General features: G+C 65.4%; 1 protein-coding gene across 2 annotated transcripts in view; it reads left to right on the top strand.

Annotated features, from left to right (window-relative positions):
- The first annotated feature begins 792 nt into the window (after positions 1-792).
- COL18A1 (collagen type XVIII alpha 1 chain) overlaps positions 793-14,544 on the top strand; it is an 89,686-nt gene continuing 75,934 nt past the window's right edge. For both annotated transcript variants that reach the window (XM_074264522.1, XM_074264521.1), the window contains exons 1-2: positions 793-1,438; positions 1,541-1,654. In XM_074264522.1, the coding sequence (XP_074120623.1) occupies positions 808-1,438; positions 1,541-1,654 (745 nt within the window). In that variant the 5' untranslated portion in view covers positions 793-807. The remainder of the gene's footprint in view (positions 1,439-1,540; positions 1,655-14,544) is intronic.

Below are 14,544 nucleotides of genomic sequence, written 5' to 3'. Positions count from 1 at the left end.
GCCCACTGGCCCCTGCTTTGTCAGCCAGCCTCCCTCGGGTAGGGGCTGAGTCCGGAGGCTTGTGGGTGGCGGGGGCCTGAAGTGCAGGAAGGTCAAAGGAGGAGCGAAGTGCGGGAGAGATGTGTGCTGGGGGGGAGGGGCAGCCAGCTCAGGGGGACCGCTGGCCCAGCGGCAGGTGTTGGTGGAGAAGTGGGCCGGAGGGCGCGCTGGGAATCCGGGGGAGAGGGAGAGGATGGGGCCTCCGACAGTGTCCTCTGAGGGGCTCGGACAAAATGGCCTCTGGAGGCCCGGCCCCCTCCCCCTCCCCCTCCCCCTCTCCCCCCTCCCTGGGTCCGCCACCGGGATCCCAGCTCCCTCCTGGCTTTGGTTCGCTTATCGGTGAAAGGAGGGGTCGGGGCCTCCCGGGCCCTTCCAGCTCCTCGGAGAGAGAAGGGATTGTGGGAGGAAGCCCCGGTTCGCCTTTTGGGGCGGCCGGATTCGAGTATGGAGGGGGAGGGGAGGGGAGGCTGTTTCCCAGGGGCCGGGCCGGGAGGAGAGGGGAGGGGGCCCCTGGGAAGCCAGGGCTCAGGTGGCTCGCGGGCCCTGCTCGCTGGCTGGGAGGGGGCGGGCGCCCAGGGCAGGGTCCCGGGGCAGCGCCAGATTTCGAATCTCGGAGAACCGGGACAGTGCCTTCTTCCCTCCTGGACCGGACCCCCTCCCTCCCCCGCCCCCCTTAACCCCCAGAGGCCCGAGTGCTGCCCCCAGCTCCCAGTTCCTCCGGTTAAAAAGCAGGGACAAAGGAGAACCCCTTCCCAGGCTTGTCTCCGGATGCCCGCGGGGCTGGTCCCCCGCTGTCCTGCCCGGCCCAGCCGGGGCGGGGAGCTGTCCACGAAGGAGGGGGCGGGGCTTGTCATTCCTCCGGCCCCGGTAGTCCGGGGTCGGCGGGTCTGGGAGGGGCCGAAGCCAGGTGAGGGGGCCCCCTCCGTGCCCTCTCCCCAGCCACTCCTCAGTTTCCCTCAAAAGGAGTTCGTCCCCCACGTGGGCCGCGCCAGGGCCGTCGGGCGAGGCGGTGGGGGCGCGCAGGTGGAGGGGCCGGGTCGGGGAGAGTCCCAGTGCCTTCGCTCTCCTTTCTCCCCTTCCCGCTTCCCCTCGCAGTCCCGGCCCCTGACGGCAGGTGGGAAGTGGAGCGCTAGGACCCGGGGGAGCAGCCTCTTCGGCCCCCGAACCCCATCCCCCGACCCCTCGCCCCGGCCTGAGGTGCCGAGGAGGCGGGGCGGGAGGCCCGGGGGCGGGGCTGGAAGCCGTAGGCCCCGCCCCGGACCCTTGGCCCCTCCCTCCCTCCCTCGCGGGCTCTGGCTCCGGCTCCCTCTCTGCCGGCTCTCTCAGCCCGGGCTGCTGCTGGCCCCGCGCGTCTCTTCCCCGCGCGTCCCGGCTCGGCCGCCTCCGCGCAGCCCCGCAGGTAGGGAGCCCGCGAGCCCGTCGGGGACGCCTCGGGCTGGGGGGAGGGAGACCGGGTCCCTCCGCCTGCTCGGCCCCGCTCACCATCTCCTCCGTCCCGCAGGTGCTCTCCCAGCGGAGCGGGAGCCGGAGCCGGCCCCGCCGCCGCCGCTGCCCAGGATGCCCCTCCTGCCAGTCTTGGCGCTGCTCGCCGCCTCCTTGGCCGCCGCGGAGCCAGGTAAGGACGCGCGCGCGGGACGGGGGGGGCGTCCGAGTGCCCGCTCGGAGCCCGCAGCCACTCGCCGCACCCCTGATTGCGACCCCCCCCCCCCAGCTCCCCGGTTCGGCACTCGTGCTTGTGACCCCCGCCCCGGCACTCGGACTCGGAGTCCGCTCTGGTACCCCCCCCCAGCTCCCCGGCTCGGCACTCGTGCTTGTGACCCCCGCCTCGGCACTCGGACTCGGAGTCCGCGCTGGTACCCCCCCCCCCAGCTCCCCGGCTCGGCACTCGTGCTTGTGACCCCCGCCCCGGCACTCGGACTCGGAGTCCGCGCTGGTACCCCCCCCCCCCAGCTCCCCGGCTCGGCACTCGTGCTTGTGACCCCCGCCCCGGCACTCGGACTCGGAGTCCGCGCTGGTACCCCCCCCAGCTCCCCGGCTCGGCACTCGTGCTTGTGACCCCCGCCCCGGCACTCGGACTCGGAGTCCGCGCTGGTACCCCCCCTCCCCGACTCCTGTGCTGCCTCGGGCCGCCCCCGCCCGCCCGCCCGGTCGGCCCTGCTCTCAGCCTCCAGCTCCTGCTCTGCGCCCACTTGCGCCCGACTTGGCTGCGAGGAGGCGGCGCTGAGGGCCCCCGGCTGGCCCAGCAGCGGCGGAGGCGGGCGCTCGGACGGGCGCAGCCCAAGCGCCGGGGCAGCCCGGGCTGGAGGGAGGCGGAGGAGCGGGCACTGCCCGGCATGGCTGCAGAGCTGAGAAGGCACGGAGCGCCGAGCCGAGGGAAGGCGAGGCGGGCTGAGGCGGCTCCCCGCCCGCTCCGGCTTGCCCCCCTCCTCCCCTCCCTCTTCAAAGAAGGGACACACCTTCGTCTTTGCAATGGAGTAGAGGGCCGGAGGGCAGCCCCCCCTCCGTCTCCCCCTCCGTCTCCCCCTCCGTCTCCCCGTCCCCTTGTCCCCGGACCAGCTCCTTCCACGGCCTGCCTCTACTTCCCCTCCCCTCCTCCGTTCTTCCCTCACTTTTGCTCCTGGGTTTTAGTGGCTACTGGAGCTAGGGGGGCTTCCTGGGAGCCCGGCCCGCTCAACTTCAACGGGCTCTCAAACTTTTCTTCTGGGGGGAGGGGTCCCCTGTCTCCACGGGAGGACTCTGCATTTCTCTCCTCTGGTGCACAGCCCCCCCTTCCCCTCCTTCCCCCTCCCCCAGGAGCCCTTCCCTCCCAGGTCTGGTAGGGCCGGGCCCAGCACCTCCCCCTCCCCTGGCTGATGACTGGGGAAGGCAGGAATGCAGCCCAAGATATTAAGGACAACGGGAGCACGGGTGGGAGGCTGCGGCCTTTGTGGCGGCACTTTACTGGCCCCTCAGGGCCGGGAGCCGAGCAACCGGGAGGAGGACGAGGACCAGAAACAGGCATTTAGTGGGACAATGGCCGCTGGACAATGCCTTCCCTCCCTGGTGGTCAGCGGCTAGGGGCAGGGGCTGGGGCTCTTCAGCCCGCTGGCCTCCCTTGTCCCCTCCAGCCTCCCTTGTCCCCGCCGGCCTCCCTTGTCCCCGCCGGCCTCCCTTGTCCCCGCCGGCCTCCCTTGTCCCCTCCAGCCTCCCTTGTCCCTGACACCCCTGCTTTCCATTTGCTCCCGTGAGGAAGTGCTGGGGGGGGGGGGGTCCATGGCCCAGGAGCCAGCTGTATGCACCAGCAGCTGGGGCTGGGGCAGCTGCCACCCGGGAAGGGCCCCGCCACTACCTTAGGCTTCCTAGCCTTTGCCATGAGCCCTTCACAGCTGCTGGCGCCGCCAGACGCAGGATGGTGTTCTCCGGCTGCCCCAGCTCCAGGGATTCCCTGCCGCTCAGTGAGCTGCGCTCTGTGGGAGTACCTATCTGGGAAGGCTGGCAGGGGTTTGGCCTCTGCCCCCCAGTTCGGGCTCGGCCTCCACCCCCCAACCCAGGTCACCTCATGGTACAAGAAGCTTCTGGGGGCCCTGCTGCTTCCTCCTGGGCCAGGGAAGCTGTTCCCTGGAGCTGCCTGCAAGGCTGCGGGCCCTCCTCTACCCCATCCCACATACAAAACTCGCCCGGCGCCGGCGCTGCCTCGGGAGTCCGCTCGTTCAGAGGAGGCCGTGGGGGCCTCAGGCCCAGCTTCTCTCTCCCTCCGAACTCAGGCCCGGCCAAAGCTGCAGGAGCTTTACCCCTCTGTCAGAGGGAAATGGAGACCCCGGTCCTTGGGTCGGGGCGGGAGAAGAGCCTCCTTCCTGCCTCCATTACCCAGTGGTCTTTGGGGCCTGAGGCCAGGGGGGCAGAGCCGGGGCCATAGAATTCCAGGAAAGTCCCCCGTCTGTGTTCAGTGTCAGGAGCTCGTGTACATGTGTGTGCGTGAGCTCCTGTGTGTATGTGCAGGCGTGTGAGTGAGTGTGAGGGATGGGCACTGGGGCCGGAGGAAGTGGGAAGCTCGCAGCCCGAAGGAACGCCGATTTGCCCGCTGGCCGGGGCTCGGCTGCCAAGTTCAAGAGCATCCCGGCCTCCTCAAAGCCTCGGCAGCATAAAGGGGCCGTGCCGGAGCTCCCGGGAGCTGCGATGGCCCAGCTGGCCCCGGGCATTCACACACTGGAGAGTTTGGTGGCCAGGTGCCAAGGGCAGAGTCGATGCAAGTCAAGGACCGATCTCCTTAACGCAGATTCGTGTCGGGGAAACCTGCGAGGAACCTCTGTCCCCTCCCCCCCTCCCCTCCAGGCTGGGGCTGCGTGTGGCAGAGATGCCCAGCCCTGCCGGCCCGGAGAGGGCTGCCAGGCCAGTGTGGGCAGGAAGCAGCAAAGCCTGGCCATTCAGATGAGCGTTCTCCCTGACGGTGTGGAGCTGCGTGTGAGAGCGGGAGCCTCTCCAGAAAGGGGAGCCCTGGCCAGGGGCAGGAGTGGGGGGCAGAGATGAGCAGATGCCCCCCGAGCCGTTTCCATGGGTTTCAGCTTGTTGGAAGCAAGTGGGGCAGGTTGAGGGTGGCAATGGGCCAGTTCTGTGCGCGCGCCAAAGCCAACCCAGCAAAGAGCCCCGATGGAGGTGGAAGCCTGGGTTCGGCGGCCCACCTCGGGGACAGCGGGTTCAGGAGGGGCGCAGCGGGCGGCTTCTCCTCCCTCCTTACTAAGCCTTCCCCACCACCACCACTGAGGCAGCGGCGTAAGCAGACACGGGACTGGAAAAGAGTGGGTCCCTTTCCCGGCAGGGTCTGGCCGGCTGGGTGAGGAAGGCCCGGCCTCGGCACCTGCTCTCCATCTGCCCTCTTGGGAAGACAGCGGCGGTCCAGATTTGGTTCCCGCCCTCGCCTCTTGTGGGGCATCGTAGCCTTAAAGGATGACTCCTACCCTCCAAAAACCACTCGGGCCTGGGACTTTGTCCCACGCTCCCCCCCACCCTGCCCCATCTCCCCCCCTCCCCTTGTTTCCCAGAATTCTGTGAGAAGCGCCTTGTGTATCTTAGGAGGTTCCAGGAGTCTGATGTTCTGTCTGATGGGGAAGCCCGAGGGTCTCACCTGGGAGCCTCATTGTCATTCCTGGGGTCACACCGTTAGGGAGGGGCAGAAGCAGCCCTAACCCTGCCCCCCCCAGGCCCGTATTTCCAGGCCCAACGCTTCATCCCTCCACACTACCAACATGCCAACTTCCGATAGGGATTCTGAGAAGCTTGTGCCAGCCCCGTGCCCGTGGTGCTCCAGGCCCGGGCCCTGGTGGGCTGCCAAGGCAGGAGGAAGAGCTGATGGCCCCAAAGCAGAGCGCCGTGCGGCACAGGCCGAGGGTGGAGGACTCTGCTAAAGCTCGCGTCTGAGAGCTCTGGGGAGGGGACGTCACGGGAGGCCCGGGGAAAGGGGGGCACTGAGGAGACTCCACAGCAGGATGTGGGGGTGGGGAGAGAGTCGGGAGGGGGAGGACTCTGGGTCTCTGAGGGACCCGCTGGGAAAACTGTTATTTCACCGGTGAGGAAGCGAGTCTCAGCCAGGCCACATGGGTTAGCTGAGTTCAATGTAAAGCACATAAGGGGGTAGAAGGCAAAGGACCCCAGAATGAGAAATGGGGAGGCCAGTTCTGATGCCTCCAGCCCTGCTGGGCGCACCATGGAGGGGTTCTAGGTTCTAGAACCTGAATTCTGGGTTCTAGCTCTAGGCTGGGGATGCCCTTCCCACTTAAAACAAATGGCAGATTATGGTGTGTGATCTCTTGGGATGGGGGATAGGGGTCTGGCCCCATAAAGATCGCTGAATGGTCATTGGGGGGTCAACGGGGAGTTAATGGGGGATGGGCTCCAGAGTTTGCCGGGCTACAAGAGTGATGAATGGAGGGTGATGGGGGGATGGGCTCCACAGAGCTTGTTGGGCTAGCAAGCGATGAATGGGGGGCCAGTGGGGGCCAGTGGGGGATCATGTTCAGCCAGAGCCACAAAGCCTGGCCCAAACTCTTCAAATGTGGCACATCCTTGAGCCCTGCCTGTTAAAATAGTTTTGAATTTCAGCAAAACGTGTTTTTCTGGGCCCAGATTTCTCTGTCTGCTTGAAATACTTGATTTCTTTTTCAGTGCTTTGTGCAGAACCCTAGAAGTCCCATTTTGCTGAAAGTGTAGACCCTGGGTTCTGACCTTGGCCACAGCCCCGAGGACGTGTGCACTGCAACTCCAATATATAACTTGGTGGGGGAAGCGCCCCCTGAGCTCCCTCCATCATTGCCCGCTGGGCCCGTGATGTCCCTGGTCCCCGTAATGTTCCTGGTCCCCGTAATGTTCTTGGTCCCGGCGACGCCCTGTGAGGAAGCCTCTCTCCCAGTGTAGGGCAGCCTCTGCCCTGCCTCCAGAGGAGACTTTCTTGGAAGGCTCTAAATGTGTGGGGATGGGGGGGGTGCCTTTCCCAGGCCTAGAGCCCAGACTTTGTCCCAGTTGGTCAGTGCGTTTGTTCAGTGGGTCCCATTCTGGGAGGCAGAGGCCCGGCCGTGGATGGATGGATCGTACCAGGAGTGTCTGGAGGAGGTCAGCCACAGCGGGGACCTGTCCAAGGACCTGGGGTGGCTTAGCTGGAAGGCTGGGCAGGGACAGGGGGTGTCTGAGTGGGATTCAGGTGTCTGAGGGAGGGTTCTGCTGTTCTGCTGGGCCCCAGAAGTCCCAGAGAAGGGCTCGGGTCTGACGCGGGGGGAGCCGTGGCTGGAAGTCCCAGAGAAGGGCTCGGGTCTGACACGGGGGGGAGCCGTGGCTGGAAGTCCCAGAGAAGGGCTCGGGTCTGACGCGGGGGGGAGCCGTGGCTGGAAGTCCCAGAGAAGGGCTCGGGTCTGATGTGGGGGGAGCCGTGGCTGGAAGTCCCAGAGAAGGGCTCGGGTCTGACGCGGGGGGGGAGCCGTGGCTGGAAGTCCCAGAGAAGGGCTCGGGTCTGATGTGGGGGAGCTCAGCCAAGGAGAACTGGATCCCCGGAGGCTGCTGGCGGAGTGCTGACTAATCCTCGGGGTATTGCATTTAGAGAGATCCTTGTGCAGCTGGAGATCAGGCTGTATAAGGAAGGAGGGTTCCTCGGCTCTGAGCTTCTGGGAGGGTTTTCCAGCTGCTCCCTTGAGATGAATGCTGCTGAGTGTCCTGGGAAAAATGCATCCCAGCTGCCCTTGCCAAACCTGCCGGCTTCGGGCGAGGAACGGCCCCGGCTGCCAGCTCTCTGCCCCCTCCCCCAAAACTTCCCCCAGACTACTTCAGGTGCCTCTTGCCGGAGGTCTCCCCACCCCGGAGGCTGCTTAGGCCCTTCCAGTCGGGGATTCCAAGGCCTGGGCTCACAGCTTTGGCCTCTGAGTGTCCATCGTCCTGGAATATTCCAGTCCCGGCTTCCCCAGGAAGCCCGCCCCTCCGCTCTGTCGGCTCGGGCCTCCTCTGGGGGGCTGCTCTGATTTATCTTGGCCAGGGCTTGTTGGTCCACAGCCTTTTGCTGGGTGTTTCTCCCGTTAGAGCAGGAGCTCCTTGAGGACGGGGATCGTCTTTTGTCTTTCTTTGTATCCCCAGTATCCACAGTACTCCAGCACACAGTAGATGCTTAGTGTTTACTGACTCTTCACTGATTACAAAATTTACTGACCCTACGGACTCAGGGAACATGCTTCTCTCTTGATGAAATCCTATGACCTGGGTATGAGGGATGTTAAGCCTGGGAGTCGGTTTTTCCTATTGGAGAGCCACAAAATCCATTTCCCCGGGGCCTCATCCCTTTCCATCTTTGTGTGAGACAAGCTTAATACCTCTGCTGGGCTCACTGGGCTGACCAGAAGGCTGCGTGAACTCCCTTTGGGCCCTGAGCTGGCCTGGAAGAGGCCCAGTAACAGAGGAGGCCCAGTGACATGTCTCTCTCTCTCTCTCTCTGTCTCTGTCTCTGTCTCTCTCTCTCTCTCTCTCTCTCTCTCTCTCTCTCTCTCTCTCTCTCTCTCTCTCTGTCTCTGTCTTTGTCTCTGTCTCTCTCTCTGTCTCTCTCTGTCTCTCTCTCTCTGTCTCTCTCTCTCTCTCTCTCTCTCTCTGTCTCTCTCTCTCTCTCTCTCTCTCTCTCTCTCTCTCTCTCTCTCTCTCTCTCTCTCTCTGTCTCTCTCTCTATCTCTCTATCTCTCTCCTGTCTCTCTCTCTGTCTCTCTCTCTCTGTCTCTCTGTCTCTCTCTCTCTCTCTCTGTCTCTCTCTCTATCTCTCTATCTCTCTCCTGTCTCTGTCTCTGTCTCTCTATCTCTCTGTCTCCCACCCTCCCGCCTCTGTCTCTGTCTCTCTTTGTCTCTCTCTGTCTCTGTCTCTCTAACCCCCCTTGATTTGAGCCTGGCTAATAATCAGACAGTGGGGGAAGGGGCCACATTCCTTCTCATCCCCCGGGAAAGAAGGCCTGCCCAGGCCTCTGAGCATGTCCTTGCAGGCCGGCTCCTCTCGCTGTCAGCACCTGGGAAGGCCGAGGGAGGAGGTGCCCCTGGGGGCTGAGCTGGGTGTTGGATCCCAAGATCCTGAAAGCAAGCCCCCCCCCCCCGAGATTCCCCCCCCCACGGGGCCGGCCTGAGAGGCTGGGTGGGCCGGGTGGAATGGCCACTTTGCCCCTTCTTCCCTTTTACTCTCCCCTCCTTCCTCTCTTGAGAGCAGCCGGGAGGTCTCTCCCCCACGCTGCAGAGGTCAGGGGGCCTCACGGGAGGCCCGTGGAGGGCTGGACTCTGGCCACCTTGACAAGGAGCAGACCTAAGCCCTCTGGGGGGCTGCCCTTGGAGAGCGACAGACCGCCAGGGTTGCTGACGGGCCGGCCGTAGGGTGGCTGGGCGCTCCGGTCCCTTGGAGGTGGCAGTGATGCTGTCCAGGAGAGGCGGCTTAGGGGGCCGATTTCCAGCCACTGTCAGTCGGCCATTAAGGGCCCACTGTGGGCCAGGGACAGCCCAGAACTCCTGTTTCTGGAAGCTCCTGGGGCCCCAGGCAAGCTGGATTGGCCCCCTCCCCTTGTGCTGCTCCAGGGCCCCGGCTCCCGGAGAGCATCGGCCCGGAAGCAGTCCTGGTTCCCGTGGCAAAGCCCGGTCCGCACGTGCCGAGCCCCAGGGAGGGCGCGCTCTGCTGGGTCCCCGGGAGACGGGATGTTGCCTGTGGAAGCACGCAGTGGTGGCTCTTGGCAGGAGGGGGAGGTTTTTCTGTTGGCGCCTGAGCTGTGGCAGCCCCCCAACCTCTCCCCCCATACTCCTTCCAGATAACCCTGGGAAAGCAGCCCCTGGGCTCTGCAGCTGAGCCGGGCCTGGCGGGCGCGGAGCTTTGCCTGCAGGTGCAGGCTTGAGAGCTGGGAAGGAATCAGGGCGCTCTCCCGGAATCCTGCACTGGGTCCCCCTCTCCCTCTCCTCCCCTCCCCCAAGCTGTCAGATGCCGGAGCATCGAGTGACATCCTCGAGCAGTGAGCAATGGTTTGGCTGCCGGGCACCCACCGGGTGCCAGGGGCCGTGCTGGGGTGTGAAAGCCAAAAATAAACACTCCCTTCCCCGCAGAGCTTCTGCTCCATCGGGGCCTCTGCCCTCGGGCCCCCCCTCATTGGGACCAGCACCGAGGGCTCCCAAGCTGCCTCCTGCTGCTTCCCCTTTCCGCTCACAGGAAGGAAGGTGTGGGAGAGGGGCCCGAGGAGTCGGACCCGGACTCCCAGCTGCCGCACCCGGTCATTCTGTCGGGGCCCGGGGAGCCTAACGTGGTGGGCCAGGAAAAACCTGGCCCTCGAGCGGTGATGGGAAGTGAGGATGCCGTGGCCCCACTGGAGCCAGACTCAGCCTTTCCCATCATGCCCCAGGCAGATATTCTTGCTCCCCAGTGAGCAGTGGCTCACCCCGCTCTCCAGCCGCTTGATGGCAGCTCAGCCAATCGTCCAGCACCTCCAGGCCTGAGAAAAGTCGCCTGAGCCTCGGCATCTCTGAGACCACAGGAAGCCTTCCGGGGTCAGTAGCCCTGCGGACCGAGGAGCCGGCCGCGCGGCCTTGTTCTAGCATGGAGGAGGTCAGTGTCATCGCAGGCACTTGCTAATGCCTTTGAGGGACTCAGCTCCTGTTCTAATGGGTCTGGGGAGGTCGGGGTGGCCCCCACCTCCATGTCCCCGGCTGAGGACTGTTAACATCCAGCATTCTGTGCTCCAAGACCCCCAGGCTTGACTCCAGCTGCAAACCTTTCATGCTAAAATACCTCTGGGAGCAGCGCTTTGGAAAGTATTTGTGATTATGTAAAATTTAAGAAGTCGTAAATCTCCAGCCCCGGGGGGGTGGGGGGGTGGGGGGTGGGTTATTGAGGCGGGGCAAGAAACAGGCTGGCTCCGGGGGCTCCCTTGGGATTGCAGAGCTGCCCCGTCACGGGACTGCTTCCCGCCGCATGCTCCCCCAGCTGAGCCTCCCTTCTGGCTGAGCCTCTCTTCTGGCTGAGCCTCCCTTCTGGCTGAGCCTCCCTTCTGCCCTGGCCCGTAGGAGGCTGAGGTTTCCTTTGTCTGGAGCTTTATCCTTTGGCCAAATGCACCCCGCCTTAAAGGGAATCCCGGCCTTGCTGAGGGGGGGACCGGCACCAGCCCCCCAGAGGGGACTGGCCGGAGGTTGCGCTCCACCAGTTCGGAGGCATTCCGCCTATTCTTCCTTGGCTTCCAAGTCATCAAGTCCTCAGAGTGTGCTTGCTCTTTGACATTGCTCCAAGACGCCCGCTTCCATCTTCCAGGCTCCCCCGTCGCCGTTCCGCGGTCCTGGGATCGGGGGCCATGGCTCGGCCGCGGGCCAGTGGGCTTTCAGGGCGGTCGCTTTCTGGGTGAGCTACGGTAGCACCGGGGTGACTCTCTGCCGGCAGGGTTCCTTAGCTTAGAACGTTCTGCGTAGCCCCCCGAGTTCCAAGAACCAGTCGGGAGCCCCCCTCAAACGTCTCCAGGCCTTTTCAGTGAAAGACATGATGGGGTGGGACCAATTCACTTCCCCGTCCGAGAAGGGTTCCAGGGGTCGCTGCGTGGCCCAGTGGCCCAAGAGGAAGGAGGCCCTGCCCGGGTCCAAATCTGGCCTTAGGTCCTGGGCGCCGACTCACTGCGGAGCTGCCGCAAGTTACTTAACCCCCTATTAACTCAGGAAGGAAGAAAGAAAAGGGGCGGAAGGAAGGAAAGATGAGAGGAAGGGAGGGAGGAGGGGAAGAAAGAAGAAAGGAAGGGAGAGAAGGAGGAAGGAAGGAAAGGAGGGAGGGAGGGAGGGAGGAGGAGGAAGGTGGTTAGCTCGGTGAGCTCAGGAGCCCCGGCTGGATGAATGTGGCCATTGTTCGCTCTGACCGGCAGGAAGACTTCCAGGCCTCTGGTTGGGATCCTGGTGTCCTCCGGCCCTCCGCCCACACCTGCCCGCCCAGGTTGCTTCTTGTCTGCGTCCTTCCCGAGGCCTCCGGCCTTCCCCCGGCTGCCCAGGGGGCCCACGGAGCTCGTCCCCCAGCGTCCAGAGCTCCCCAACGCGCCCCTTCCCTTCCTCCGCCGCCCTGAGCCCGCCTCTCCTCCCCACTGCCCCAGCTCACTTAGGAGCATCGTGGGTCCCTTGGCCCCCCTTCTCTCCTAGTGGATGCCAGGTCCATCGGGTCCCTTCTTTCCACAGCTCCCAGCCTTGTTCAGCCCTGTAGCCTCCGATCTGTCCCTTCCCCAGGGCCTCCACAACTGTCTTCCTGCTCAGGCCTCTGTCTCCAATCCACTGTAAAGTGGGTCAGACATGGTGGGAGCCTCCCATGAGACAATACACGCAAAGTGCTGTAGGAATCATGGCCGCTCAGGGCCACTTCACCGTCTGTTCCCTGGGTAGCAATATGGAGGGCGCCCTCCGGCCCCCCACGCCGACCTGGCAGCCCCACCGGGCCTGCTGCCTCGCCATGGCTTCCTTCAGCCTTATCTTAGGCTCTCCATGGAGGGCCCGGGAGGCTCCGGGATGGGTGGGCCCCAGCCCCCCTCCCCCCCCAGCTGAAGTTTGGGTATTTTTGCACAAAAGCCATAATCCCTGTGGTTCCTCAAAGGTGGTGACAGCAGTGGGGGTGCTGGGGGGGCTGGCCGTAGTGAGGATACTGGCAGTGGTGGGGGCCTGGTGAGGGGGGGAGGCAGTGGGCTCGCCTGACATCTGCCGGGCCCTTGGGCCAGAGAGCACAAGAGGGGGATGATCCTGGTGGACTGATTGATGGAGGCTTTTAAAGTCAGAATTCTCAGAGAGAACTTGGAGTGGGGGAGGTGAGGGGGGATCTGGTCAGTGCCACAGGATCACAGGGCCTGAGGGCCTCAGGTCACAGGGCCTTAGGGTCACAGGGCCTCAGGGTCACAGGGCCTCAGGGTCACAGGGTCACAGGGCCTCAGGGTCACAGGGCCTCAGGGCCTTGGGTCACAGGGCCTCAGGGTCACAGGGTCTCAGGGCCTCAGGGTCACAGGGCCCCAGGGTCACAGGGTCACAGGGCCTCAGGGTCACAGGGCCTCAGGGCCTTGGGTCACAGGGCCTCAGGGTCACAGGGCCAGGGTCACAGGGCCTCAGGGTCACAGGGCCTCAGGGCCTTGGGTCACAGGGCCTCAGGGTCACAGGGTCTCAGGGCCTCGGGTCACAGGGCCTCAGGGTCACAGGGCCTCAGGGTCACAGGGCCTCAGGGTCAAAGGGTCTCTGGTCACAAGGCCTCAGGATCACAGGGCCAGGGTCACAGGGCCTCAGGGCCTCAGGTCACAGGGCCTCAGGGCCTTGGGTCACAGGGCCTCAGGGTCACAGGGCCTCAGGGCCTCGGGTCACAGGGCCTCAGGGCCTCGGGTCACAGGGCCTCAGGGCCTCGGGTCACAGGACCTCAGGGTCACAGGGCCTCAGGGTCACAGGGCCTCAGGGCCTTGGGTCACAGGGCCTCAGGGTCACAGGGCCTCAGGGTCACAGGGCCTCAGGGTCACAGGGCCAGGGTCACAGGGCCTTAGGGCCTCGGGTCACAGGGCCTCAGGGTCACAGGGCCTTAGGGCCTCAAGGTCACAGGGCCTCAGGGTCACAGGGCCTCAGGGTCACAGGGCCTCAGGGTCACAGGGCCTTAGGGCCTCAGGGTCACAGGGCCTCAGGGTCAAAGGGTCTCTGGTCACAAGGCCTCAGGATCACAGGGCCTCAGGGTCACAGGGCCTCAGGGCCTCGGGTCACAGGGCCTCAGGGTCACAGGGCCTCAGGGTCACAGGGCCTTAGGGCCTCAGGGTCACAGGGCCTCAGGGCCAGCTTCTAGAGTAGTAGGGAGAAGCACTGCATCTGCCCCAGAGCCCGGACCCTCCTGGAGGGCAGGGTCTCCACAGACCAGCAGCTTTGGGCTCTCCTGGGACTGATGGGAGCTGGGGGAGTCGCCCTGGGATGGGGCTTCCCCCCCAGTTCTTGCATCCGGTTTTGGATGAGCCACACCCAGGCCGGGTCCCTGGGCAGATGGAGGGGCTTTCTCTGGCCGGGGGATCGGTGGGTAAGCGGGAAGGGGGGGGCGGGCTGTAGGAACAGGCACACCCTCCCCTCGCTTTTGGTGCGGCTGCTCTGCGCCATCCCCCTTAGAACTTTGGGCCGTCTCTTTCTCTCCCCCCTCTCCATCTTTCCCTGTCCCTGTCCCTCCTTTCCCCCCCCCTCCCTCCCCCTCGTCAGGCCCTGGGGGACTCCTGACCATTTCCGGTGGGAGGCTGGCTCCAGGGCTCCCCGCTTCTCCCTGGAGCAGCCGGCCGAGCTGCTCCCTCCCCTCCCCCCTTCACCTTTCCCCCAGATTCCCCGGCCTCCTCCCTGATCTCCCTGCCTCCTCTCCTATCTGGGCCCTGGGAATTTTCCTGCTTCTGGAGGAGCTGGAATCCGGCTGGTTATGAGAAGGACCTTTGCCCTCTCTTTCCCGGGTGGGGAGTTCCCAGCCCCGGCGCATCGTCCGCGTCCTGCCCGCCCCGGCCACCCCCTCCCTGCACAAGGAAGGCGAGGAGGCCTGCCGGGACACGGGGAGCTTGAAGCGGCTCCTTTCGAGCTCGCTCCGCGGCTGAGCTGCTCCGGTGCCATCAGCGCGCCCAGGGCCCCGTAGGAGACCGAGGCGCAGGGAGGGGCCTTTCCGGCTTTGCTGGGGGGGCGGGTCTTTCACCCTCGTGGGGCTGCAGGGCCGGGACTGGGCCGGGGCCGGGACAGGCCGGGGCCGGGACAGGCCAGGGCTGGGGCCGGGGCCGGGGCCGGGGCCGGGACCGGGGCCGGGGCCGGGGCCGGGACAGGCCAGGGCTGGGGCCGGGGCCGGGGCCGGGGCCGGGACAGGCCAGGGCTGGGGCCGGGGCCGGGGCCGGGGCAGGGACAGGGACAGGACGGGGCCGGGGCCGGGACAGGACGGGGCCGGGACAGGGACAGGACGGGGCCGGGACAGGGACAGGACGGGGCTGGGGCCGGGGCCAGATTTGTTCTGTTAGATCTCCGGAGCGCAAAGTTGGGGGGGGGGGGCTGTGTTGC

Source organism: Sminthopsis crassicaudata, chromosome 4 (genome assembly GCF_048593235.1).
Source record: "Sminthopsis crassicaudata isolate SCR6 chromosome 4, ASM4859323v1, whole genome shotgun sequence".
Lineage (NCBI taxonomy): Eukaryota > Metazoa > Chordata > Mammalia > Dasyuromorphia > Dasyuridae > Sminthopsis > Sminthopsis crassicaudata.
The sequence above is the reverse complement of the archived record's forward strand: the minus strand, read 5'-3'. Positions and strand labels throughout refer to the sequence as shown.